The following is a 26,875-nucleotide window of genomic DNA, read 5'->3' as shown; positions in this document are numbered from 1 at the left end:
TCTACTCCTTCTGATGTATCCTCTTTCTCCGAGTTGGCGCTTTTCTCGAAGAAACCCGTGATTTTTTTTTATTGCGATGTGGTTTAAGCTCTGATATAGGCTAGGCCTGCTCAGGCTGCTCTATGTCGGGTGCTTTGTGACAATTGTCTGTTATACTTTTACTAGGCGCTTGTAGGGTGGGCGTGTCGGGTGTGGATGCTTCGTAAGGTGTATGAAATTCGTCCTCAAATTGCTCGCTTTTACTGAACCGCGATTCGCATGACATAGCTCGTTTTTTTTTCCTGAACCATGTGATTAAGCTGTGACAATAGAGACTTTTAGATTTGCGTAGACTGATACGTGTGACGTCCATTCAAGGCAGTGCATTAAAAGGACGTCGACCGTAGCAATCCACATTGTCTTCGTGCAAATCTAAAAGTCCATATTCCTCTCTTTGCGTCGTACAGCTGGTTCACTCGGCGTGCTCGGTAACCTAGCTACCTCGTTCCCAGCTGTGGAGGGGCATGTGTAATGCATATGCCCTACTTGTTGACAAATCCGGCATACCTTTTGAAAAGTGGAATTTTCCTGACATTTAAACTGTGATTCAACATCTAAGGCTCAGTGTGGAAATCGAGGGGTTCACACTTTCGCTGCAATAGAAGGATCTCTGTCCATGAATACATATTGGAAGATGTGTCCGCTTTGTATCTCAAAATAAGACAGGTATGTACAATAACTCACTATTGGAGATTTTATCAAAGGAAAATATTTTGTGGCCACGTCTTTTACAAGGTTTTCTTTACGCTTTAAAAAAAAACTTCATATCCATTTTAACCTCGTCCTGAATTCCAAAATAGCTTAAATATACAGGAAACATCATTTTTACTTAATTACCAAGGGAATGAAATTCTTTAGTGATAAGAATTTCTTCCTGATAAGCAGATTTGTTATCAAATGTCTATCATGCAATTCAATTCAACTCATTTTGATACAAAGTGAAATATTTTCAAAATGAACAAATTTTTGTTCAATATTTAGTTTTAAAAAACGGGGGGAAATGTCACATTTGCCCCCAAAATAAGATAAAATTCACTACCCTTATTACACGTTATCAAATAACAAGCAACACAACAGTCGCTCCATAGAACGCGGTATATCACAATAATAAATAGATACATAAACACTGTATATATAAATATATATATATATATATATATATATATAGGCGTGAAGAAAATTCTAGGCACGAGAGAAGTAACTGTACTTTACACTTTTATTACGAGCTTTTATATTAACCTTATTATCCAATCATTGTATGAGACACAATGTTACGCACGATTATCAGTCGGTATAGTAGGAGACTAGCCTGTAGGTCCCGTGACCAATCTCTGGGAACAAAGGTTTGAAAGTGTTTTTGTGTTCCCTGATGAATACCGAACCATTTTGAGTTGGGCTGCCCCCTTGAAAATCCCGGGCATTTTCGTGAGGGGTCAACAAAGGTCATACAGGGTAGAAATTCAAATATATTTCAATCGTGTCGATATACAAATCAAATTACTCGTCTGGTCATGAGGATTCCAAAAATGTATAGTTTGCTATACCTCCGACCTTAAATAAGGGCGCTATGGTCAAAAACGTTGAAAGGTCAACACACTTTTGACCGGTGGTCAAATTCACCAACACAGTGAACTTGATTAAATTGCATATCAAATTACTCGTCTGGTCATAAGGATCCCAAAAATGTATAGGTTGTTATACCTCCGACCTTAAATGAGGGCGCTATGGTAAAAAAGGTCAATGCACTTTAGAAATTCACTTACATAGTTAACATCGTCCGATTCTAATGATTTTAGTGTCTAATAATAAGTTTTCTGACATAACAAATTCAACTAAGCAACTCTTAAAATCAAAAGTGGTTGCCATAACCTTGAAATTTTCTTCAAACCCACGAATAAGAAGTTGTTAGATGTTTGCACCGAAACGGCAGCCATTTTGAATGTAAATGGTCAAGGTAAGCACTTTTACTTTTTAAAGTTGTATAGTTGACTTTGCCATGTCAGAAAACATATTATTAGACGCTTAAATCATTAGAATCGGACAATGTTAACTATGTAAGTGAATTTCTAAAGTGCATTGACCATTTTGACCATAGCGCCCTCATTTAAGGTCGGAGGTATAACAACCTATACATTTTTGGAATCCTTATGACCAGACGAGTAATTTGATATGCAATTAAATCAAGTTCACTGTGTTGGTGAATTTGACCACCGGTCAAAAGTGTGTTGACCTTTCAACGTTTTTGACCATATCGCCCTTATTTAAGGTCGGAGGTATAGCAAACTATACATTTTTGGAATCCTCATGACCAGACGAGTAATTTGATTTGTATATCAACACGATTGAAATATATTTGAATTTCTACCCTGTATGACGTTTGTTGACCCCTCACGAAAATGCCCGGAATTTTCAAGGGGGCAGCCCAAGTCAAAATGGTTCGGTATTCATCAGGGAACACAAAAACACTTTCAAACCTTTGTTCCCAGAGATTGGTCAAGGGACCTACAGGCTGGTCTCCTACTAGTATTCTCTCACTCACAATTTTATTTGGACTCGTGTTTTTTCTCTCATTTATGCGGCGGTCACATCCCGCCGTACTTGCAAGTGCGTGCTGTCTACGTGCAAAAACGTGGGCAAAATTCGGGTATCCGTACGTGATGAGCAGGGGCGTACCCAGGTTTTTTTCAAGGGGGGGGGGGATTTAAAATCTGGCCCAAAATATTTTGCTCCCGAAAATTTGAAAATCGCGCCGGCCGAAAAGTCGCTCAGTGGTCTCGAAATTTGAAAATTTGAAGAAAAAAAATTTCGTTGGGGGGGGGGGGGGGGTTAGTTTTTTAGGGGGGTTTACACACATAAAAATACCTTCCCCCCCCCCCCCCCCCCCCCCTGCGTACGCCCCTGGTGATGAGTACCGCCTCCGTACGGATTTGGGAGCACGCAGACACACCGTAGCACTTTTAGTGCACGAGGAACTTTCGCTGCGTTCGGGCTGCGTTCGGGTTACCGATTCACCCCAGTGCGTGTGACGTGCGTGCCCGGTACTGCCAACGAGCGCACAACGCACCGACTCCGTGCGTCTTTTAAAGGCGCACGTGATAAGTGCGTGGTCCGTGCTTACTCACCACTTCCCCAGTTCAGCTATCCAATGAGCACGCAGAACTCACATGGACCGTACCGAGTAAGCACTTACAACGCACGTTGTTGGCACTGATTTATGCAGTATATAGTCTCTTCGGTGGAATGGGCGGCATCTTGAGGCAGCAACAGCTGGGACTTCTGGAGAACATCGGAATGTCGTCCTATATAAACACCGATATCATCGCACTTGCACGCACACACACCATGCGAGTGAGTAAGGACACCGTACGTGAGCAGCACTTGTAAGTACGGCCACCGTACGATAACGGGGCAACCGCACGGATACCGTACGTTGTAAGCACGTTGTAAGCACGTACAACGCACTTACCACGTGCGCAACGTACGATGCACGCAACCGTTCACGGCCAGGCGTGGCGTGCGGGCCACGTACTTACACCGTGCGTGTGACGCGCGTTGCCGGTACTCCCTCCCTGCCTTTGCCACTCCCTCCCTACGTTTTCAGAAAAACGTGGCGGCCGTGGCCTCCCCCAAAACCGTACGGACTGAAAACACGCACGGTGGGATGTGACCAACGCTTTACTCACTGTTAACTCTGCATACACACAAGAAAAATTACTGAAAAAGATACACAATGCAACAAAAGCAAACAATATATATATATATGCGTCATTTTTTAATGCTGTATCAGTAGTGCGTTTGAAAAAAAGTAATATAATGTACTGTACATTTAAATCAAATCATAGAATGCCTTAAGTTACAGCGTTAATATATTCTTTGTATTATGTAATCTTTGTCAAGTCAGGGCAGATCACATTATCTTTGTCAAGTCGAGGCAGATAATGTTTTCTTTGTTAAGTTGAGATAGATGATATTATCTTTGTCAAGTCGGGGCAGATCTCATTATTTTTGTCATTGTAGATCATATTATCTTTTGCAAATTCAAGGCAGATAATATTATATTTGTAAAATCCGAGTAAAAAATAGAATCTTTGTTAAGTCAAGGCAGATTATATTGTCGTTATCATGTCAAGGCAGTTGATATTGCCAATGCCAAGTAATGGCAGATATTATTATCTATATCGAGTCAGTGTAGATAACATTATCTTTGTCAAGTCGGGGCAGATCTCATTATTTTTGTCAAAGTAGATCATATTTTCTTTGCAAATTCAAGGCAGATAATATTATATTAGTAAAATCCGAGTAAAAATAGAATCTTTGTTAAGTCAAGGCAGTTGATATTGCCAATGCCAAGTAATGGCAGATATTATTATCTATATCGAGTCAGTGTAGATAACATTATCTTTGTCAAGTCGGGGCAGATCTCATTATTTTTGTCATTGTAGATCTTATTTTCTTTGCAAATTCAAGGCAGATAATATTTTATTTGTCAAATCCGGGTAAAAAAATAGAATAGTTGTTAAGTCAAGGCAGATTATATTATCTCTGTCAACTCAATGTAGATAATAATATCTTTGTCAAGTCCGGGTAGATAACATTCACTTTGTCAAAAAAGGTGTTTCAAATCTGTAGTCTATTTTTGTTGTTGAAAATTATGATCTAGTGCATTGACTTTACTTCTGTTGTGTGAGGTGTATTCCTCGTTGCTGAATCAGAGTCTGCCAAGCTATCTTGTCAGTGGTTTTCTAAATGTGAGTCTCCAGCCTTGCGCAGATATCACATTTTAAAAATCGATGAACCTGTTCAGAAAAAAGAGAATACACAATTCTTTAGGAAACATAGTTTGACATGTTTTAAATGGCACCACAAAATTACCAACACATTTCCAGAAATGACTTCTTAGTTGAGTCTGATTGTAAACAAGTATATTCCCAGCTTTAACACTATACATGTATTTCGTCACAAATCAGATGTTCCTAATCCAATTAACATTGTTGAAATAGATATCTCCAGGTAAATCGGAGATTGAATTGCTATATAATTTGAAATTAGTTTTGTCCAAGTTCAATGACAGTCTATTCGCAAAAATCTACTGTGCAATATTCTCAAGTTCCGAATTTACAGTTTCAACAAGAATTTCAGGATTCAAAGCAACAGCTTACTCAGTTGTAAAGTTATGGGAGATCGATTTTCGACATTTGGCCAGGGTTGTTAAGAAATAAAACTTTTGCCTGAATTCAATATCACACAAACAAAGTACGGTGTAAATACACTGGCTAAAATACCAATTTTAGATTAGTTTGATGCTTGGAAACTTTGTAATTGCATAGAATAAATGAAATTCGAACATGCTTTTCACCATAATGGTGAAAATCTGAATTTCTGTCTCCTTAACACTTTTAAATACTTCATGGCAAAATAATTCAACACACAAATGAGTGGCAAGAAAGAATTGAATGTTCCCCAATGTCATGTATTGCCATATCTTATTAAATTATTATTTTTCACTAATTGATTATGTATTCTTTTTTTATAATTACACACCCATGTGCTCTTATTAAACTTATAAAACATACACGATTAATGGCATTATGTTATTGCATTGAATAAATAGATAAAGATGTTTTATAATACAAATTTTTTTTTAATTGCGGTATATGTTTGCTTTTTGTCGTTGTTTTTGGTATTAGTATTTTTTTCTGGTGTGTATCTAGACTTCAATGTGAGTCGCAAACTGGTATCAATACTTCTAGACTTGTATTAATTAGAGAAAAAATAGTCCACATTGTGAGTGAATACCGACTGACGCATAATAATGGAGGTGAAGTGTGTCTAATACAAGGATCGGGTGATAATGTATAATTTATATATAAACATGTGTATATATATATATAAATATATATAAAAGTGCGAGAATTCTCTCAACTCTGAAAGTATTTCTCGTACTAATTTTTGCTATATGTTCATGATGCTTGACTATGATTGAGTGATATTAAGTTTGTATGCCATGTATATTTGTTCATACAATGTATTTGTTTTTGTATGTGTTTGCACCTCAGAACCCGAAGAAGGCCTCTTCACGCCTATATATATATATATATATATATATATATATATATATATAATGTGATATACCGCCTTCCACTGAGTGACTATTGTGTGGCATTTACATGTATTGCGATGTGAAGATGTAGAAAAGCGTAACCGAGTAGAGGTTTTTTCCCCCAAATATATTTAGCTTAAATTAATTAAGTGTACTATGTATTATAAATAAATCATAACTGTTTGTAGGTATGGGCTCTTTAAATTGGCTGAATCGGTAATGTCTCTGTAATGTAGTGGCGGACCGCTTTCTCATTTGTTCCAACACATACAATTAAGAAGGAAGGAAACAAATTCAATTTCTCAAAATTCAGATTTAGGAGGGTCTTTTTTCTTTAGGGGACCTATAATGATATGCTACCCATGATATATATTTTGAGTAGTCACCAAAGGGAAAAGGCACTTAAGGAAAAACAGAGCTCCATGATATTTGTATACTATGATCCACTGATACAATCCACTAAACAAGATGCCAATTTGATATTTGCATAGACTTTAAGTGATTTCATACTTCTAACATTCATAATTTTCTTGGTCCGATTTATTTAAAACCTCCGCCATTCAGTTACGCTATTTTCCTGCTTTCATACAAATGAACTGATTACCAAGGATTCGATTGCCCTTTAATTACAAATAGGGGTACAAATTGGGGTGCATGTGCCCCCACAAACCCTGAATGTTGCTTCTATTATATTCTGAAATGTAAGGAAAATAAGAAGAAAAAGGGGGATTCAATTGCAAATAACTATATACATGTTAAATTTCTCGTTGAATTTTTGTATTTACATAGCGTCGCACGGTGACTGGTTTCGTCATGTTTGTGTTAATGTTCATGTTAGCCATGATCCTACTTCAGGGAACAGGTAGGAACCGTATATTTAATGTATTTACATGTGATCCTAACGAAACGAGGAATACAGATTTAGTTTTATTAGTAAAAACTGTGCTTGGTTTGAAGCAAATTGGTTTATTTCCTGTATTGATGAATAAGTAGAAATGTAATGAAATGTAATGTGATGATACCGGGGAGAATACACCGAAATAATTTGCCGTATTTCTCTTTTTCATTCCATGTAATTATGATTATTTACTTTCCTGATTCATTTTATTGAAACTGAATTGTTCTAACATGTCAAACCCAATTCATATCATTTTTTTTATTTTTAAGAGAGCATTTCTTCCTCTATTGACTTCTATTCCCTGCTCTTTTTTAAATTGATTATTCTGAATTATGTGGCTGGTGCCTTCTTTATATATACAATTTGATTAAATATCTTACAGCTTTTGCCGCTGAACAGCCCAATTCTATGAAGATTATGTGCCCATCGAAGACGTTAGAAAGTGGGGATGTTGTACAATTAGTCTTAAAGGAGGTCATAAATTCAGGCATACCAAGTGTATTTGGTCTATCCTCGGAGTTATCAAGCTGGTACCACTGTTCCATACCAGGTAAGCCGTAGGTTCAGTACAGCATCACTCCAACAGCACTTCATTACTTCATCCATACCATGTATATTTCATTTTCCATACGCGTTTAATATCAAAAGTTTGCTTCTGTTCAATATCAGGTAAGAATTGCAATGATATTTTTTTTAACAGCACACCAGCACTTGAACAGCACTTCATTACCTCATCTATTCCAGGGATATTTGATCAAATCTTCTTAGTTGTTAAAAAATTACTTTTGTGCAATATCGGTTGAGATACTCTGACGAATAAAAGTACAACTGCACCTCATGACATAAGCAAGACCTAGTTGAATTTTTGTAACGAAACGCTATTTCAATTAAAAATAGGCTTTTATCATATACGGGGGAAATGAGTCGCTGATATTTCGTTGTTTTTCTAAACTAGAAAACGCAATAATACAGAAAATTATCATATCTGACTATTTATTACCATAATTCTGATACTACAGTTACTGGAGCTACATGGTTATAAACGATATTAAAGCACAACGAAAACAAGTGGTACTAAAAGCAAAATGCATAACTATCCACAAATCATAATTGTATGTTATGTGGGAAAACCCATTATCACGGGGCTTGTTAACACTGCTTTTATCTGATGACATAGTTCATTCAAGAGGGTTGTAATAATGATCTGAGGTTCTTGTATATCATCCAAAAGAAAAGAAAATACATTTAACAGTTTCGAGGTCTGGAGTACAGTCATCTTCCTCTAACGCGAATTGCGAACTGAATTAAGCTGCCAAAAGATGAGACCGGATGCCATGCAGCTCGTAGCGCACGAGAGAGAACCAAGATTGGGCCACGAGGATGCGGGAAGCTATCTGGATCAAACGATCGCCCGATAACATGAACTGAACCGGGACGGGGAGGGTGAGGGGGGGGGGGGGGCGCATATCAGCTCTTTAACATATACGACGCAGTAATCGCCAAAAACGACAACCATTGGCGATCGGAAAATTGTTGGCTTACTTCAGTCTGCTAATTTGCGTCTGAGGAAAGTGTCTGAACATCAACACTGTTACAGGATTTTTTTTATTTGAATATGATACAAGAACTTTCAAATCCCCGCTTCTATCTCAATTTGCATTTATTTATGTATGTCAGTTTTAAATTTTCAGTTTACAAATATCGCAAACAGCAGTCTGCTTATTTGTATGTATAATACTTGAACAAAAGCTAGTCTTGACCACTCTAGAGTTCGCAAGGCATAGTAACAAATAATATATGTTAAGTTGATTTCACTGATGCTGGATGCGTGTCAATAACAAAGTAACCTTGGTTACTAGTAGGTCTTGCAGACAAACATAAACCAGGACACTCTTTCCCGCTCAAAAGCTGACTGGTATATTCGTGCTTCTATTAAACTATTTGTGAATACGTTATTAGTTATTATATTTTTGTGATATTCCTTCCATAGTAAAATTATTTTGAGCAATCTGGCGGGTTTGTTTATTGCTACATTGTGTACTATAATCGTATAGTTTTTAATCAATAATACTAACTATTATTATTGTATTTATGTGTTCTCGATTTTTGTTCTCCATCATTATTTTAATAAATCATTATTATTTATAGAAAATATTGGTTGGGGGTCTGAATTTTATTTTGCCTTTTAACAAATAACGATTGATGAGAAGATCACTTAAACAAAAATTGGAGAGAACATACGATTATTTATTGATATACGAAGCATTTGTAAATAGACAATATTGACGGTTTAGCTGTGAGTATTGACTTTGAAAAAGCTTTTGATATGATTGACTGGAATTTTATGTACGACGCTCTTCATGTTTTTTGATTTGATCAGTATTTTATTAATTGGGTGAAATTACTGTATACAGATATACAAGGACGAGTTATTAATAATGGGTTCGCGTCAGATTATTTTGAGATAAAGCGTGGTGTGAGACAGGGACGTCCTTTGTCTCCATATATTGTTATTATTGCAGTTGAAGTAGTTGGCTATTTCGTGAGACAAAATAAAGATATTCGTGGGTTAAAAGTATTAAATGAGGAGGTAAAGATTAGTCAATAATTATGCAGATGACACGGTTATTTTTCTTGAACCTGATGAATCGAATATTAGTAGATGCGTTAAAGTCTTGAATGATTTCAAAGAAGCTTCTGGTTTGAAAATTAATTTTGAAAAATGTAATATGATTAGACTGGGAAAATGTAAAGTTACTGTGCCTTTGTGTCAAGACATTCCATTTATTTGGTCTTCAGATTATTTTACATATATAGGTATTAAAATTCCTTTGAATGGTAATTTGAGTGTTCATGATCTTAATTTCAAATCAAAATTTGAGGAAATTAAGACAACGTTGAATATATGGAATCGTAGGTCTTTGAAATTGTATGGAAAAGTGACCATTATTAAATCTCTTGTTATACCAAAATTGATTTATTTACTTTGTATTCTTCCTGATCCCCCTTTATCATTCTTTTAAGAACTTCAGAGAGTACTCTTTAAATTTGTATGGAGTAATAAGAAGGACAAAATTAGACGCTCTTTGCTTAAAATGCCTCATTTATTATCTTTTAACCGTGCAATAAAAGTTACTTGGATAAAGAGATATTTTGATAAAGAAAACAAAAGTAAATGGAATATGTTTTTGCACATTCTCTGAGACGTATGGGAGGTGACATTTTTTTAGCGGCAATCTCCGCTCTGATCATTTAATGTTCAATAAATACGCAGATCCTTTCTGGAATTATATATTGATTGCATGGAGTCACTACAAGTACTACAACCCAGTTAAATTCAAAGAAATTATTTCCCAACCCCTTTGCCTGAATTCTCATATACTGGTAGGCGGAAAACCTCTCAATATTAATATACGTTTTAATTCTGATATGATATATGTTAAGGATATTTTGCGCATTATGTCTTTTGATCAAATCAAAAGCCAAATGAATTTTCTGTCTGGTTCATTTATGTTTTATTATTCAGTTCTTTCCGCATTACCTAGTAGCTGGAAAATTATTATAAAACAGGAAAATTTTGAAAAAGAAAGGTCTTCTCTAAACTGTGTTGATACGTTGTTGAACAAATTTCGTAAACCTGAAAAGATATCAAAACTTACGTTAAATATTTTCTGAAAAAAATTTTCAGCAAATATCTCAGAAACAAATCAACAGGATAAATGGCAAAGGGGTCTATAAAATAATTTAAATGATTCACTAATTTGGAAATCCCGTTTAACATTACTTTATAGGTCATCCATGGATAATAAAATGAGAAATTTCCGATTTAAACTTATTCATAGAAAAATTGCTACACAAAGTTTTCTTTATAAGATAGGTATAAGTACTTCTTCAATGTGTACTTTCTGTGAAAATCATGAAAAGACGTCTCATTTATTTGTAAATTGTGAAAAAATACGATCTTTCTGGAATGTTATATTTGTATGGTTCAAAGAAAAGATCATACGATATGTTTTGTTCACAGTAATTATTTCTGCAAAATATATATTCACTCGTAAAATGCAAAACGTTATTCCACTATTTCCTTCTTTTCAACGAGCTCTCAAACATTTTGAAAATATGGAACGTATAATGTTTTCAAGAAAAATCGTCTCGATCGACATAATAAGAAAGGAAGATATTTTGTTAACTTTTTTTATATTGCTGATGAGTTAACTATTACACTATATTGGTACTATACCTATTCTATGTCTATACGAACATGTTATTATTACTGTTAGTATTATCATGTACTATTAATATCATTAATGAGATTTGTTTTCAATAAATACTTTGATTAAAAATAAATACAAAAATTGGTACCTTCTTTAGAATAAGATTGGTTTGACTTTTGACGAATGCAACTCCTTTTAGAAATCTAGATGATAGTTCGGTAAGTCAATAATTGAAAAGTTGCTCTTAGAAACGCTAACAATTCTACTTATTCTTTGAAAAGAAAATACACTTCCGCCTCTCTTGAGGGCATGGTCTGGATGCTCGCAGCTTAGTGACCAAAAGGTGGAATAGATTGATATAGAATAACTTGTTGTGAATGGCATATTTACCCATTGGTAGATGTGTTGTTATGCTTTGAATTAATTCCAAACACACGAAGATTTTATGGCATTGCCTTTTGAAGAGGAGCGAAGATTAAATTTTTAAAAATCAATGCCTTTTGAAGTTTTCTCTTTTCTTTTCCTCTTTTTTTTATGGAGGGGGTGTACCTATAAGTTAAATATGTCGTTCTTGTGTAGGTTATAAGATACATTCATGATTTCAAGGAATGACGTAATTGAGCTTCCAGATTTCTCAGAGCTTCCATTTATTTTTATATACAAAATAAAAGAAAATTAAATGTTACATTACATGGAGAGACCGTCGACAGAAATTTGTAATTCGTTTGATGGTGTGTATTATGTTTTATTTATTTTGCACTTTACTGTCATTCCTAAAGGCCACTCGTCATTTAAATATGCATGTATTTCGTGCCTAGAAATATCATAAAGCACTATATAAATGCTTTAATTTATTTATGTTATTATAGGAAATGTAAACATGAAAACTTACTCCGAACAATGTGTTAAAGTTTAAAATATTTAAGTGTCAGTTTCAAATTTTCAGTTAATGGCGTCCGGTTTCTAAATCATTACGTGCATATTGTGTGCTGTCATTTCAGCTTGTTTGTCGAACCCCTGTCAACCAGGAGGAACCTGTGAGGAAACAGATGAGGGCTTTAACTGCACCTGTCTGGATGGCTACTATGGAGAGAGGTGCGAGTACGGTAAGAGGAAACAAATTAATTACAAGAGAAAGAGAGAGCGAGAGAGACAGAGACATATGACTCTTAGAGACACATGCACAGGGAGAGAGAGATAAAGAGGAAGAGAGACATAGAGTAAAGTAACAGATAGCTAGAATATAACAGCGAGAGAGAGAGGGGTGAGCTAACTCCATAACAACAATCTCTGAATTGTATAAAAATCAAACTCCATATTTATAAAAATCAATGTTTTCATAACTTCAATAACAAATTATTTTGGGGAGCAATGTTGTACGATGGATACTTGGTATATTGGTGGAGGCTCTTTTTAATAACCCTCATAGGAATGGTCCTGGGATCGATCCTTGCTTGATGCTAATACTTGTTTGGGCATGTATCGTTTTCTTTTTCTTCAAACGTAATGATTGGCTTACAGGAACATTAATGTTTGGTAATTTTGCTCAATTCATTGAATATAGATTCCTTCATCCATACCTTGAGACTAGTCGGTGGAAGTGAAAGTGAAGGAAGAATAGTTATCACATCTCGTTCTCGCCCTACAACTTACATGTTAATCCATCAAGTAAACTGGTCCAGGAACGCTTCCCGGTTATTCTGCAGGTATCTAGGATATGAAGGTAAATTCTTTATGAAGTTTACAGTCCTGTATTGTGTTCACTTATCTTCGTCAGTTATATCCCAGTCAAACCAATGTGACGGCTGTCAGGTGCAGCTGTTCACGAAAACGTCATGTTCACGTACGTCAAGTACATGTTCACCGATAACCTATGAAACGCTTCTATTAAACTTAACACGCGTTTCAATGGGATGTCGGTGAGTTTTACTTAAGACGGCTTCGTGAAACGATCGATGCCATATGACCAACAACCGACTGGACAAAATGAAACATTCCCTCCAAATGTCCAAGATTCGGTAGGTTTGGAACTGATTTGGATTCAGTTTGGCTGTGTGACTGAGGTATTTACTGTCGTTTTTTTAAAGTTCACCATCGAAAATTATCCATGCAGTCCATTGTACCAGAGAATATTTAACACGCGTTCATTTGTTAGCTATCAATGCTATTTGAAAGAGGGTCGTGAGAAAGCAAGAGAAATAACAAAGCGCACGAGAGCACAAAATATATTATTTTCGTCGACTGATAGACAGAAGGTTGAGTTCTTTAAAAGGTATATAATAATTTGTGAGCATTTTTGTTTTGCTTTGCAATGATAGTTTGGATGAATTTCATGATAGAAATGTCCTCGGAAATGGATTGCTCTATTACATACCTTCCTATTCAAAATAGGAATTGCTGAAAAGTTTGGACCAACTTTCATTCATGTTATGTGTCCTTTATAATATTGACAAAAAAGTCTAATATAAGAGTCATGACATATCGCTTGTAAACATTTTCAAATTTAATTTTAATTAACTGTCCAGATACACAACTAGTCAGGACAAAAAACGTTTCGGTGTTCATCAATTTATGTGTACTATATAATCCTAATTGACAGTTTTTTAACAATGTAATCCCATGACCCAAACTCATCGATATTTGGGGCCAGTCACCACGAAATGAGTCCAGTGTCGCATTAGCTCAATCGTAGTAATAGCGATGTATAGTGTGTATGTACTGAAAATTGACCCACCTACCACATTTAAGATTTTTCCAAAAATCGACTTATTATTTCTTTGTTTGTTGAAAGTTTCATTGAAATCGAATGATGGGAAGTGTGTTGTTGCTATGTTGTTGTTGACCAGACTATAATATGTTACGCATCATTAACTTTACACCTAATTATCTAAAAACTGGGTAATCCCATTGTTATAAAGTCCAATTAGGTTTTTGTTTATATTTCTGGATATAATTTATCAATTTTAATGTGTGACCCCTTAATTTAAAGCTTACTTAATGTAGATTCATATAATACTTAAAAACAGGAATAATTTTTTTGCGACACTGGACTCATTTCGTGGTGACAGGCCCCATTTGTGGAATTAAGACAAACACAGCATAAAACATTAAATATACTAATATTCATGATTAGAATCACTGGTGTAAATACTTATTTTGTTTTTATTTATTTTTTATTTTCATTTTCTTTCTGATCATCTGTTAAAAGGCGTATATGCGACAGTAGGAGGAGATCTCTACGAGATGTCGTCCTTAGACAATCGTTCTGAGGCTGTGACTGTGAGATGTCCTGCCAACGTGACTAACATTACTAACTGCTGGTATGAGGAGACGGCGGCGATGAACCGTAGGGAGGGGAGTGTAGCTGTTGTTTGCTGTACATGTGAGTGTTTCAGAAAAATCGAAATGTATTGACTAGGAGGCTTCAAAAAGATACAGTCACAACAGCTTGTCTTTGAAGTATGTTCGTTGCCGCCAATACAAACGCTCTCTGATAACGTCTTTTAAGAAATCCAAACAAGGAAATAATCAAATTCTCTTTTGGGATATGTACAATGGATAGTTTAATATAAAGTACATGTGAACAAATTAGGGTGTCGATCCCGGGGGGGATGGGGGGGGGGGGGATATATCCCCCGGGATCGACACCCTAATTTGTTCACATGTACTTTATATTAAACTATCCATTGTACATATTTATCCCCCCAATATTTCAGGTGGGGGGGGGATGGCCTGTACAATCATCCTCCCCCCAATAATTCACCATCAAAAAAACAAAAAAAAGAGAAAAATTAATGATGAGAGCCCGATGAGAGTAGTTAATGGTTATTATTCGCAAGATGACCATCAATATACACATTTTGCTATCTAATTTTCATAATACATACATATATAAATAGGATACGAAGTAAATGAGACGACCGTATATGAGACAAGAATAAATTGAATTCTCGCTCATACGGCTTCATCAGGAATTGATGAATTTATTCAATTTATTCAATCAACAGCATCATATAAATGCAGTGCGCTAAATGCAAAGCCGCAGCGTTAAAAAGCAACGAGCTTAGTAAATGTTAAGCGCGAAGCGCACAAGTGCAAAAAAGAAGAAGAGAGTGGGAGAGAGAGATAATGAGAGACAGAGAGGATACAGGCGCCTAGCCAGGGGGTGGTGGGGGTGGTCGCCCCCCCCCAAAAAAAAAGCCGACCCCCCCCACCCCCCCCCCCCAAAAAAAAAAAGAGAGAGAAAGAAGAAAGGAAGAGGACGTATTAAGAAAAAGGATTTAGAGTCGAGAACGGTACAACGAATCGTCTTCTTTCTCTTATAATTTAATGAAACGTCAAAGCTTCCGCGCTTTGCGCGGGAAGAGGGGAACTGAATTCAGCAAGGTATAAGAGTCGTGAATGGTACAACGAATCGTCTTCTTTCTCTGATAATTTAATGAAACGTCAAAGCTTCCGCGCTTCGCGCGGGAAGAGGGGGACTGAATTTAGACAAGGATTAAGAGTCGAGAATAATACAACGAATCGTCTTCTTTTTCTCATAATTTAATAAAACGTCAAAGTTTCGGCGCTTCGCGCGGGAAGGGGGAGGGGGAGAAACTGAATTCAGCAAGGATTAAGAGTCGAGAATGGTACAACGAATCGTCTTCTTTCTTTAATAATTTAATGAAACGTCAAAGCTTCCGCGCTTCGCGCGGGAAGAGGGGAACTGAATTTAGACAAGGATTAAGAGTCGAGAATGGTACAACGAATCGTCTTCTTTTTATCATAATTTAATGAAACGTCAAAGCTTCGGCGCTTCGCGCGAGAAGGGGGAGGGGGAGAAATTGAATTCAGCAAGGATTAAGGGTCGAGAATGGTACAACGAATCGTCTTCTTTCTTTAATAATTAAATGAAACGTCAAAGCTTCCGCGCTTCGCGCGGGAAGAGGGGAACTGAATTTAGACAAGGATTAAGAGTCGAGAATGGTACAACGAATCGGCTTCTTTTTCTCATAATTTAATGAAACGTCAAAGCTTCGGCGCTTCGCGCGGGAAGGGGGAGGGGGAGAAACTGAATTCAGCAAGGATTAAGAGTCGAGAAAGGTACAACGAGTCGTCTTCTTTCTTTAATAATTTAATGAAACGTCAGAGCTTCCGCGCTTCGCGCGGGAGGGGAAAACCCCCTTCCCTGCACCCACCCCCTAGGAGGTGCTCACTACCGCCCCCTAAAATAAAATCCTGTCTATATGCTTGAGAGGATAATAACCCAGGTAGCAAGCTTGTGGAAGACACATGGGTCCCATATTCTCTAAAATGTTATCTTTATTGAGGGTGACTTGAAAAAGTAAAAAACTTGGAAGGGAGGGGGTGCAACCTGCCAAACGCCTCTACCTCTTGGTTGCTTTGATCCATTGCCGAAAATATTTTGGCACCTATCATCCCCCCCAACCGAGGATACAAATCGAAACCCTTGGTGCCAGCTATACAAGAATCGCGATGATAATGACTACCCACGTGTGCCAAATAAATTTGGTGGGTTTAATCTCATGGAGACATCCTTTACGATAATTATATATGAAATTTAAAACTTCTAGTTAAGATTCTAAAAGGTGTAGATATTGTCCTTAAAAATAATTTTTGTGGGGGAAACCGTCAAAGCTATCACGAATTCTCCACGTTGAAGCCATGACAAATCAAAATGACCTGGGTATTATCAACAATACTACACATTTTTCTTAGTTCGTTAATTAACTTATAGCCTGCCATAAGGCCGCATGCACGCTATTGTTATAGTGCTTTGTACATGCAAGCAAACCATCGCTTCACTGCCTTGTGCATGATTGCACGCATTCGTAATAGCAGTTATTATGCTCATTGGACTGTGATGTGTGTTCCGCATGCGCTATTCATAGAACCATTGCGTTAATCAGATTATCTCAGAATAAACCTGGCACGGGGGATTTGGGGCTTGGCACAATGTGGATTAGCCCTGTGGCATGATAAGAGTTAATGGAAGAAACTGGGCATCATAAACCCCTTTTTAAGTTCTCTAGTCTCTAATGTAATAAAATCTCTTGTTTACGATGGAAACATCAGACATCGTAGAATCAAGACACTAAATCAATTTCCGTGTACATGCTTTATAATTTTCTACGTGTTAGCACTAATTATCGGTAGTTGAGACTCTCCACCCCGAACATCCTCGATATTCTGCACCTACTGTTTAAATTGGGTTCGTAATAGAAATTACAGGGATTCTAAACACCTACATGGACGGTGCTCAGACATTTGCTTCGGGAACAATTGTTCACGGCTTCAAATTGTCATATATTTGGGTCCTTATTCTACGAAAACCTGACCCTGGGTCTATAATGACCCCACTCTATTACCTCATTCGTTAAACAAGATTTCAAAGACAAACTTAGGTCCTGCATCGGGCCTAAACTTTGGTGAAATGCGGGCCATAGGGTTGTAAATGGTTTTAGGTTATGTTGGGGTTCAGTGCTAGGGTTGGGTTATGTGCCGTCCTAAACAAGAGCAAGGTAAATGCTGATTTAGCCGAACTAATTATGTTTTAGTTGCGTGGTTCAATTAAAACACTCTCTGAGTTTTAAAGACCTAAAATTGCAATTCTGTGATTATTGTTCAACAGTGAACCTGTGCGGCACACAGCGAGGTATTCCGGTCGGTCTAGAAAGCGGTAAGGTTCCCGACAGCGATATTACAGTCTCGAGTGAGTGGGATCCTAATTGGAGTAAACTAAACGCACGTCTTAACAGTCCTCTTGCATGGGCCCCTGCTGAGAATGACGAGGACCCCTGGCTTCAGATCGAATTCAATTCCACCTTTGTCATCACCGCCATCATGACGCAAGGCAGGGCAAATTTAGATCAGTGGGTAACATCGTACACAGTTTCTTCCAGTATGGACGGAGCATCTTGGACCGACTACCAGGATATCAACACCAATACAGTCAAGGTATGAACACTTTATATAGTTTGCTTTCATTGCCTCTTTGCACGGTCGCTTCTTAGTCATACGTGTCCATTTTGTACAAAATAATATGTACTTATTAATGAAAGATTCTCTTGAGGCCTGCAATACGATATTGATACCCTCGTCCGATATTGATAGCTCCAATAACAACCCTTTTAACACCGGTATAGACTAATCTTGCCCAGAGAACAATTAAATAAATATAATGTGACACAGGAAGATTATTTGTGTGGCAAGTAAAGAGTTAATCTCAATAAAATAAATCATTATAATCAGTTGCGTAGTGTGAGCCCGGATATTTGAGGGGCACTGGCATCATTGGGGGGGGGGGGGGGGGGGGCACGGATCTCACTTGGGAAATGATATGATGATTTACAAGGCTACTGATTTGGGTGAGGGTGTGGTAGGCGGTTCTATTGTCTTCCTTCCACATCCTTTTCCTATTTCTCTTTTTGCCCTTTTCCCCCTCTGTCTATAATGTGCCTCTTTTCCTTTTGTCTTCGTAATTCAAACAAGGGGGCACGTGCCTACCCCGTGTGCATCAATATAGCTACGCCACTGAGTATAATATAAGATTTGTCTTCTTTTCACTTTAAAATATTCTAGGGGTGGATCCAGCCGGCAGCAAACGGGGGGGGGGGGGGGGGGCAAAAATCGGTAGAAAATATTTAGCGGCAAATTAGCAAGCAGGCAAATAAGTGGGGGGGGGGATTTGTTAAAACCCTTTTTAATGTAAAATTAACGTATTTTTACCTGTTTCTTGGCCAGGGGGAGGGGCCGCCGCCCCTCCCCCTTCCCGTGGATCCGCGCCTTGGCAGAGTGGTTCTTGTTCTGATACAGTCGTAATGAAATCCCCTAGACTAGAATCCCCTCTAATTTGATGTTTATAGTGCCACCCTCATAATTATCAACTTATAATATTAGAGGGAGAGGGAGACATGAAAGATAGAATGAAGGCTATGTACGGCGGAAGTAGTTAGAAATTTGCGATCTCCATTAAAATCAAACTTACCAAAACAATTTTTTTGGTTTAAATCTTTTGGAAAACCTTTAATGTTTCCTGTTCAAAAATTGCTGTGTTCACGTTTTAGTATAGTTACGTAACCGCCGAATAGTATGGCGAAATAGAGAAACCGTTTGCCGTGATGGGAATCTAGAATAAAAGAAAGCAAACTGTTAAAAACTTATCCCTATTAAGCTTTAAGAATGCATCAAAGTTTGATCATTCGTTGACTTAAATGGATAGTTGAGTTCTTCTTTAAGAGCGCAAATGCCTTCAAAGTGCATGGTTATTGCTCTTATTCTTTTTATGACATTTCTTTTGCCTAGAACCTAAAATTGCTTTGAAGGTAATTTTAGACCCCAAAATGTGTGAATTTAGATCGAATACGATCATGCCAATTCAGCTCTAATTTCAACAAAATACGGTGACCTTTAATTAATTAATTAATTAATGGTAACACTACCGTTGGTTGTGCATATTATAAACCAACCCGAAAAAGCCGACAAAAAGCCAATATTGGCATTGGCTGTAATAATACTTATAAGGTGCTATTTCGTTTTTTCAACGGCTGGTTCAAAATTACCGAATATTTGTGGGGCACCACAAATTTTACAAATGTTTATTTTTTATAGATATTTCAGCCATCTCTGAACCGATTTTGATCAAACAAAGATGATTTTGTCATTTAAGTTGTAAATTCTTTCAAATTTGACACTAAGTTTTTCATTATCTCACAAAAAATATTTTGTGTAGCGCCCTCTGCAACAAAACTCAATGATCCCTTTAAAATGACACTTTATTATCAAGAATTGTGTTAAAGGTAATACAATTTTGGTATGGGGTCATGAATTTGGTTCAAATGAACATATTGGAAGCATATGCGATCCTACAATATTCAGAGATCGTTGTCGAGGTTGAAATCGAGTCTAAAGTTATGAAATTGTAAACAATAAACTCTTTATGTTGTATAGCTCCCTCTTAAGGTCAAGATATTAATACAGCTACAACACAATGTTTCTTGACTAAAACCTACTGAATAGCTGTTGCCGTTTAGGATTTATATATCACAACTACATATTCTGAGATTTTAATGGTCGCAGCTACCATTGTACGGCCGTAGGCGCTTTTTGAAAGTTATCAAAATTTACCGGGAGCACCGGTAAATGTTTATATTCAGTTTTTCTCGAAAATGTTTTAGGGTCTAAATTTTCTAGTGCTTTTAATACATCCACAGGGGCATCCAAGTATATCAAAATTGTAAAGAATCACTATCCACCCATTTTTCAAAATTTCCCAAAACTTTGTATTACCTTTAACCGACACACGGAAAGTTATACGATGGGATCATAATGCTATTTCTTTTGAAGTTAGAATACGAGGGTATTATAAGGGTCCTGGGGGGTGTTTCACAAAGATCCTAAGTAGAACTTAACACTAAGTTTGACTTAAAAATTATGGACAGCCATTGGAGCCTTAAAATGAAATATACTCAAAAGCAGAAATTCAAGTATTTTAGACATTTTATAAATTCCACAACAAGAATATGAAATCTCCTTAATGATAGAAAATATGAATGATTTGAATAAACATTTTATGCCTTTCAAAAATATTTTTACCAAATATTTTCAAAGATGCTAATGGCTGTCCATAATTTTTTAAGTCCAACTTAGAGTTAAGTTCTACTTAGGATCTTTGTGAAACACCCCCCAGGATGCTGGTAATCGAATGACATCAATATGTTAATACAAAAGGAGCAATAAATGTGGAAATGAAGATTTGTATATATTATTATGTAAAAATGTGAAGTAGTGATGATGAAGGTATATATGGACATTTTTCACAGAGGTATTGCAAATTAATAATAGACAAGAAGGACAAAGGTATTACAAAAGTGACCTCATTGCATGGGTTAATTGGCCGGTTGATTATCAGATATTGGAAATTCTACACTTCAAACCCAAGTTAATCTCATTGTGAAATGGTTGTATTATCTCTTTCAGGTCTACACAGGAAACTACGACCAAAATAGTTATGTTTTGCACACCCTCTTTACGCTGGTCAAATGCCGTTTCTTTCGTATCCATCCCAGGACAGCCCGTTTTGGAACTGTAAAACTGGCCCTCAGGCTAGAGCTCACTGGCTACGGACCTCTCAATGACTTGTTAGGTGGGTACGGCTGCATTCTTTAAAAACACAGAAAAAAAGAAGGATTGGAATAATATTATTATATTCAAGTCAATTCGAAATGGTATTCCATGAAGCGCCTTTCCTTGCAGTTATAAAGCGCTGCACAAATTGATCCACATGTTTGGGCCACTCAAACAAGGACATATCACTTTTAAAAAGCGCTCATATCTGTCACGTCATGCTGTAACGCTCACGGCGTTAGACATCATTACCCTGCTTATAGCTAGTGCTATGGTCACAAATCAGAGCAGCGACCGACCGATCAGTAGCCTGCTCGGTCGCTGCTGGAATTTAGGCATCGCCCAGCGATTAGGTCGGTGCCCGGGCGGCGACCGCCCAGGCACCCAGCGTATTTTGGGCGGCGAGTGAAAAGTAAGCAGGCGCCGCCCAAATTTTAACTCCGCGCTAAAACTTCAGCGGCGACCGAGCGATGCCCTAAAAACGAGCGGTGCCTGGGCGGCCGCCGCTCGGTGGCCGGGCAGCCGCCGGGCAGAATTGGTTAAAAACTCGCCGCTCGGCCGCCGAGCAGGCTACTTTTGGGTAATGTGACCATAGCAGCCACCAAAGTAACTAGCGCTGAAACATATCAGGTACACATTCACACCTGGGAAAGTATAGATTCATGTTTTGCTACTGGACAACTTTTGCGTCGGGCAGAGAATAGAACTGCGGACCCTGTGATCTTCAGTCCCGTGGCTTATCCACTAGTCCAAAACACGTATTAACTATATAGTTGTCGTAATCGAACGGGTTAAACTATCGACTGGAGATGCGAAAATCGCATATTCGATAGAAAAGACGGCACTTACGACGCTAATACCTCAGTCAAATCGCCATATCGACTAAAAACAGAATCACTTTGGGCCAGTCGTAACCTCTTGTTCGTTCTGCTGTTGCTCATTAGGGGCGGTATTCTCAAACGTCACTTGTGTCCATGTATAGTTAGCACGAGGTGAGTTGTGATGCCTATGATGGACGCCTGTGGTGTTCTCGTAATGGTTGAACTATATGGAGTTTTGGTTTTCTGAAAACTCTTTTAATCGAAACTAAGTTCTAAACCATAAAAGACCTAATAGGTCTCTTGTATACACTGAAATAGTTTTTTAAAACTTTTGTTGTCTTCAGCTGCGATGAACCAGGAAGAGGTTTGTTGTTCGCGCCCTATTCGAGGGGAAGGAATGGGAGTCGAAGATGGACGAATTCCAGACTCTAGTCTCACCTCCTCATCGAGTTATGATGCTTGGCGTTACACTGCATCAGATGGAAGATTGAACGGCGGAGTGTCATTCGGTGTAAAGGCAGCATGGATGGCCAGGAATGATGACATAGATAAATGGGTCAAGGTGAGTCCGATATCACTAATTATAATAACGAGTTTGTTTGCCCAGGAAAGCCACATCAGTCTTTCTCCCTGAAGTTCGTACACTTAACGAATTCCTAACTCTAAAAGCAGACGTAGCACTTTATAATCATAATCTGAACCCTAACGTAAAGTCAAATGAAACCCTCACCCTAACCCTAAGATAGTATATGATCATTGATGATTAATTCCCCTACTGCTTTGAAAGCAAGTATTTGCTTGTAACTATACGTATTTGTGACGTGATCACACTTTTTGCCAAGATATTTCTTTGAGCTGTAAAACGTTTCCATGGGTATTATTTACTTACTTATAAACTAGTTTCGCATTGCCCTGGAGAGTTGGAAACGCTTTAGGGATTTCTATTCTAATTTTGGTCTTGGTTACTTATTAAAGACGTCTAAAGTGTGTGACCTAATGAAAACTGTTGGATTTAAAGCATGACACCTCTCTTCTTCATATCCTTTTTATTTATTTGACACATACACACACACACACACACACACACACGCACACACGCACACGCACACACACATATATATATATATATATATATATATATATATAAAAGCAAGTTTAGTAAAACTGCAATTTCTGACAGTGCTCAACTGTAGTAGCAAATGTAGATATAGAAGTTGGAAAGGTTAAACTTTATTGGTAAGAGTAGTACAGTCTGTTTCACCCGAAGGCTCATCAGCAACTAAATACATTTTATACAAGGCAATGTTAAAAACACTCATGTGCAGTCAGGCAAGAATACCGAAGTGACACAAATAATACCCAAGTAAGGGTGAACGCAATAATACAATAGTGGAATTAAGTGGTTTAAGGGTAAGGGGAAAGGTCATGGTGGTACGGGGGGGGGGGGGGGTGAGGGAGGGGTTTAGCCATATTCAGAGAGTAGAAACTTTCTCTTATGTTTACATGTGGAAATGAGTTCGGTTCTAGAGTTCAGGATTGTGGATTTCTCAGCAGTGATGATTTGGTACTTTTCCCATAGGCAGAGGTTGCAGCGATTTGTTCTGGGTGAGTGTGGTTGGGCGTGCCGGATGATTCTCCATGATAGTGTGTAGGGTATCCCGTCGTTTTTCAGCATCCGGTCTGGTATCTCTTTTCTTGGTGGGTGAAGCTTTTTTTGTGAGTTGCATATCTGGCTTTGAAGGAGGTGGATGTGAGTCCAATGTAGAGTTTCTCATCGTTGGGGGTCACAACCTTGGCTTCATAGACGATATTTTTTGTTGTGCATTTTCCTGGGAGGGGGCAGTCGTCTTTCTTTCTGCAGTTGCAGGTTTCTGGGTTTCGGTTGGGGTTGTGGTTGATGTTGTGGGCCTTGGTTATGGTTGCTATATATATTATCCATGCAGCTGTAGCTGATCTTCAGTGTGTTTCTATCGCAGATTTTTTGTAGTTGGTGTCCCTTTGGGAAGTGCTGGTCTACGAGAGCAAGGAACCTTCTACCAATATTCGTCTTCGCGTGCTTGCTATGCTATATGGGGAGTTGAGCCAGGTTATGTGTTGCGTTTCCGTTGGCGCTGCTTCTTGTTGTTGATGTCACTGGCCTTGGGTGTGTAGGTTAAGTTGGTGTTGTGGCCGGCATCACGGAGTGCTTTTTCATACTCTGGTTTCGCGTCGTTGAATACCTCTGCGCTGCTGTAGATCGTGGATAGGCGGGTATGTATGGAGTGCGGAATCTTCGTGGTGACGGTTGGCGGGTGGTTGGATTCTACATGGACGTACAGCTACGGATTGCCAGGCTTCGAAAATGGTTTGTGTTCTTTGCTATTGAGATCGAACGTGACATATATATATATATATAAATATACGTATATATATATATATATATATATATATATAAAGCGAGTTAGCATTCATGCTCAAAGCTAGGATCCAACTGAGGCACAGGGTCTGTCATTATTACAAACTCACCTGCCCCCTCAACCGACAAAGAAGTTTGATTCTTTTTTTTTCAAACCGTCAGTCAAATGAATCTGTTTTCGCGAAAACTACTAACCCATCTCCGTGGTCTAGTATTTATGGCATTGGCGTTCTAACCCAGTCAAAAAGGGGAGGGCAGGAATTGGAAACTTTGATAGAGCTTTGCCCCATTACTTTCGAACTTTCATTATTCAAAATTGTGTATTTACTATCAATAATAATCACAAAGTCGTTGTACTAAAGCGCGTATCAACGTCTTTATGGGCTTCCAAAGGAATATGGATATTATTTATAATATAGTTCGCTGTTTGACAATTGTTTGCATCTGTTAAAATTCTTTTAATATATATATTCATATCCATTTGTTTATTAGTTACTTGTTGATAATTGTTACTCCTATTAACGCACTGACGAGTCAGATAGATCTTGGAAAGACCGTTACCGTCACTGGTGTTATTGTACAAGGCAGATACGGGTGGACACATTGGGTTACGTCTGTCAAGGTGTCCTATTCGCTGGATAACGTGACGTGGACATATGCTTTGGAACCAAAATGTGGTGAACAAAAAGTAAGCAACTATTTTTTCAGACACAAACGGAAAACCGAGCACAGGTAAATACGCCGAAAACGGCGTATAACGCACGATGAATATAGAGCCTTTATCGTTTAATGTGATGCAGTATGTACAAAAGGCATGGGGATATTTTGATTGTCGACCTGTTATTGGTCTACATTTGAAGAAAAAAACACGCTGTGTATATATTTTGTCCAAACGTTTGTCAATTGTGTGACGAATCAGTTAAGGAGTTTTAAAAAATCCAGTTATTGAAATATATTTTCTTTATATGACGAACCATTCAAGGACTTTCAAGAATATAATGGACCCGCAGCATTCTTTTTTGAAGAAAAAAAATAAATGAAGAGCAGGTAAACTTAGCAAATTTTTCCCATGCCTTTTGTGCAGATTGCCTCGCATTGAACTGTGAATTGCTAGTTCTATATTCATCGTACATTATCAGCCCTTTTCGGTCTATTTTCCTGTGCTCGGTCTTCCAATGTTGTGTCGGACTGTACAATTTTTTTTGAGGACATCTCAGTTAAATGGCTTCCACGAGACCCAAATTTCTTAAATGTCCCCTAGACAGACAGCTCCTGAGACATTTAAATGCAGCGTATTCTACTTACACTACTTCAATTATACGTATACTGCCATCTGCTGCTCACAATGTCCCGATGTGTTGACAGCCATGTCCCACAATGCATCACCAACTGATTGGGTACAGGAACCAGAAGTCCCTCTATACACGTCATAACCGAATGATGGCGCGATTAAAAAAAAACTTTCATCAGTTGTAGCGATGTCCATAAATTACCCAGCTTTCAATAAACACAATTGCAATAATGAAAAATAAATTAAAGAAGGCAAGTAAATAAATATCTGGATGAGAAAAAGAAAATCGAGGAGATACATTTGGACGGACAAAAGAAGAAGCTGGGTCTTCGGTCTTCCAAATCGTAGCCGAAATTTTGCCTGATCATTTTGTATATTCATAAAGTTCACGGTAAAGTGAATATTTTGGCGAGAGAGGTCACCCTCCCCCTGAAGAAGTTGTTCCTATACGCAAGTATGCCGTTGTACATGTTTTTTAATAACTATAATCATAACCGATACTCATACCCAGCTTACATGTGTTTATTAGACATTGTTTGTACCCAATTCTATAATGTCTATTGGATAGCAATTCATGTACTTGTATTTCAAATTTTATTTTACCTTTGAGTACAGGTGTGCAACTCAGCTTATGCTGCGATTTGTTGTTATAAACCAATTTTTATTGAACCGACGATTCCATGCAATGCCCTAAACATGATAATTTCTTCCTAATGATCTGCAGGTCTATGCAGCAAACTACGACAACGACACTCCCGAGACCATACTGTTTCCCCGACCAATCACTGCTCGATACGTCAGAATACATCCAGTGACGTGGGAGGGACTCCCGGCCATGAGATATGAAGTTCTTGGCAAAGCTGAATAGAAAGAAGTTTTCCAGCATGAAGACTTTTACTTAATGTTATTGTTATGTTCTTATATTATGTTATTATAACTATTATTTTAGTAATGATTATTATCAATATCATTGTTTTTTTTTTCAAGTC

At 37.6% G+C, this 26,875-nt stretch overlaps 1 protein-coding gene across 1 annotated transcript; it reads left to right on the top strand.

Moving 5' to 3' along the window:
* The first annotated feature begins 352 nt into the window (after positions 1 to 352).
* LOC592089 (lactadherin-like) lies at positions 353 to 26,875 on the top strand. The gene is made up of 11 exons (XM_011681895.2): positions 353 to 705; positions 6,929 to 7,001; positions 7,411 to 7,587; positions 12,253 to 12,357; positions 12,816 to 12,974; positions 14,460 to 14,633; positions 17,886 to 18,211; positions 21,233 to 21,398; positions 22,545 to 22,762; positions 25,134 to 25,283; positions 26,611 to 26,875. The coding sequence occupies exons 2-11, from the start codon at positions 6,953 to 6,955 to the stop codon at positions 26,752 to 26,754; spliced, it is 1,668 nt and encodes a 555-aa protein (XP_011680197.1). The 5' UTR covers positions 353 to 705; positions 6,929 to 6,952; the 3' UTR covers positions 26,755 to 26,875.

Source organism: Strongylocentrotus purpuratus, unplaced genomic scaffold, assembly GCF_000002235.5.
Source record: "Strongylocentrotus purpuratus isolate Spur 01 unplaced genomic scaffold, Spur_5.0 spur5_scaffold_2, whole genome shotgun sequence".
Lineage (NCBI taxonomy): Eukaryota > Metazoa > Echinodermata > Echinoidea > Camarodonta > Strongylocentrotidae > Strongylocentrotus > Strongylocentrotus purpuratus.
Note: the sequence above shows the minus strand (reverse complement) of the source record. Positions and strands in the feature narration are given on the sequence as shown.

Excerpts from the sequence above, each read along its gene's own strand:
- LOC592089 (XM_011681895.2), top strand. The coding sequence starts at position 6,953 with ATGTTTGTGTTAATGTTCATGTTAGCCATGATCCTACTTCAGGGAACA. Across the intron at positions 12,975-14,459 it reads CAGGTATCTAGGATATGAAG|GCGTATATGCGACAGTAGGA; the intron begins GTAAATTCTTTA and ends ATCTGTTAAAAG. Across the intron at positions 25,284-26,610 it reads CAAAATGTGGTGAACAAAAA|GTCTATGCAGCAAACTACGA; the intron begins GTAAGCAACTAT and ends AATGATCTGCAG.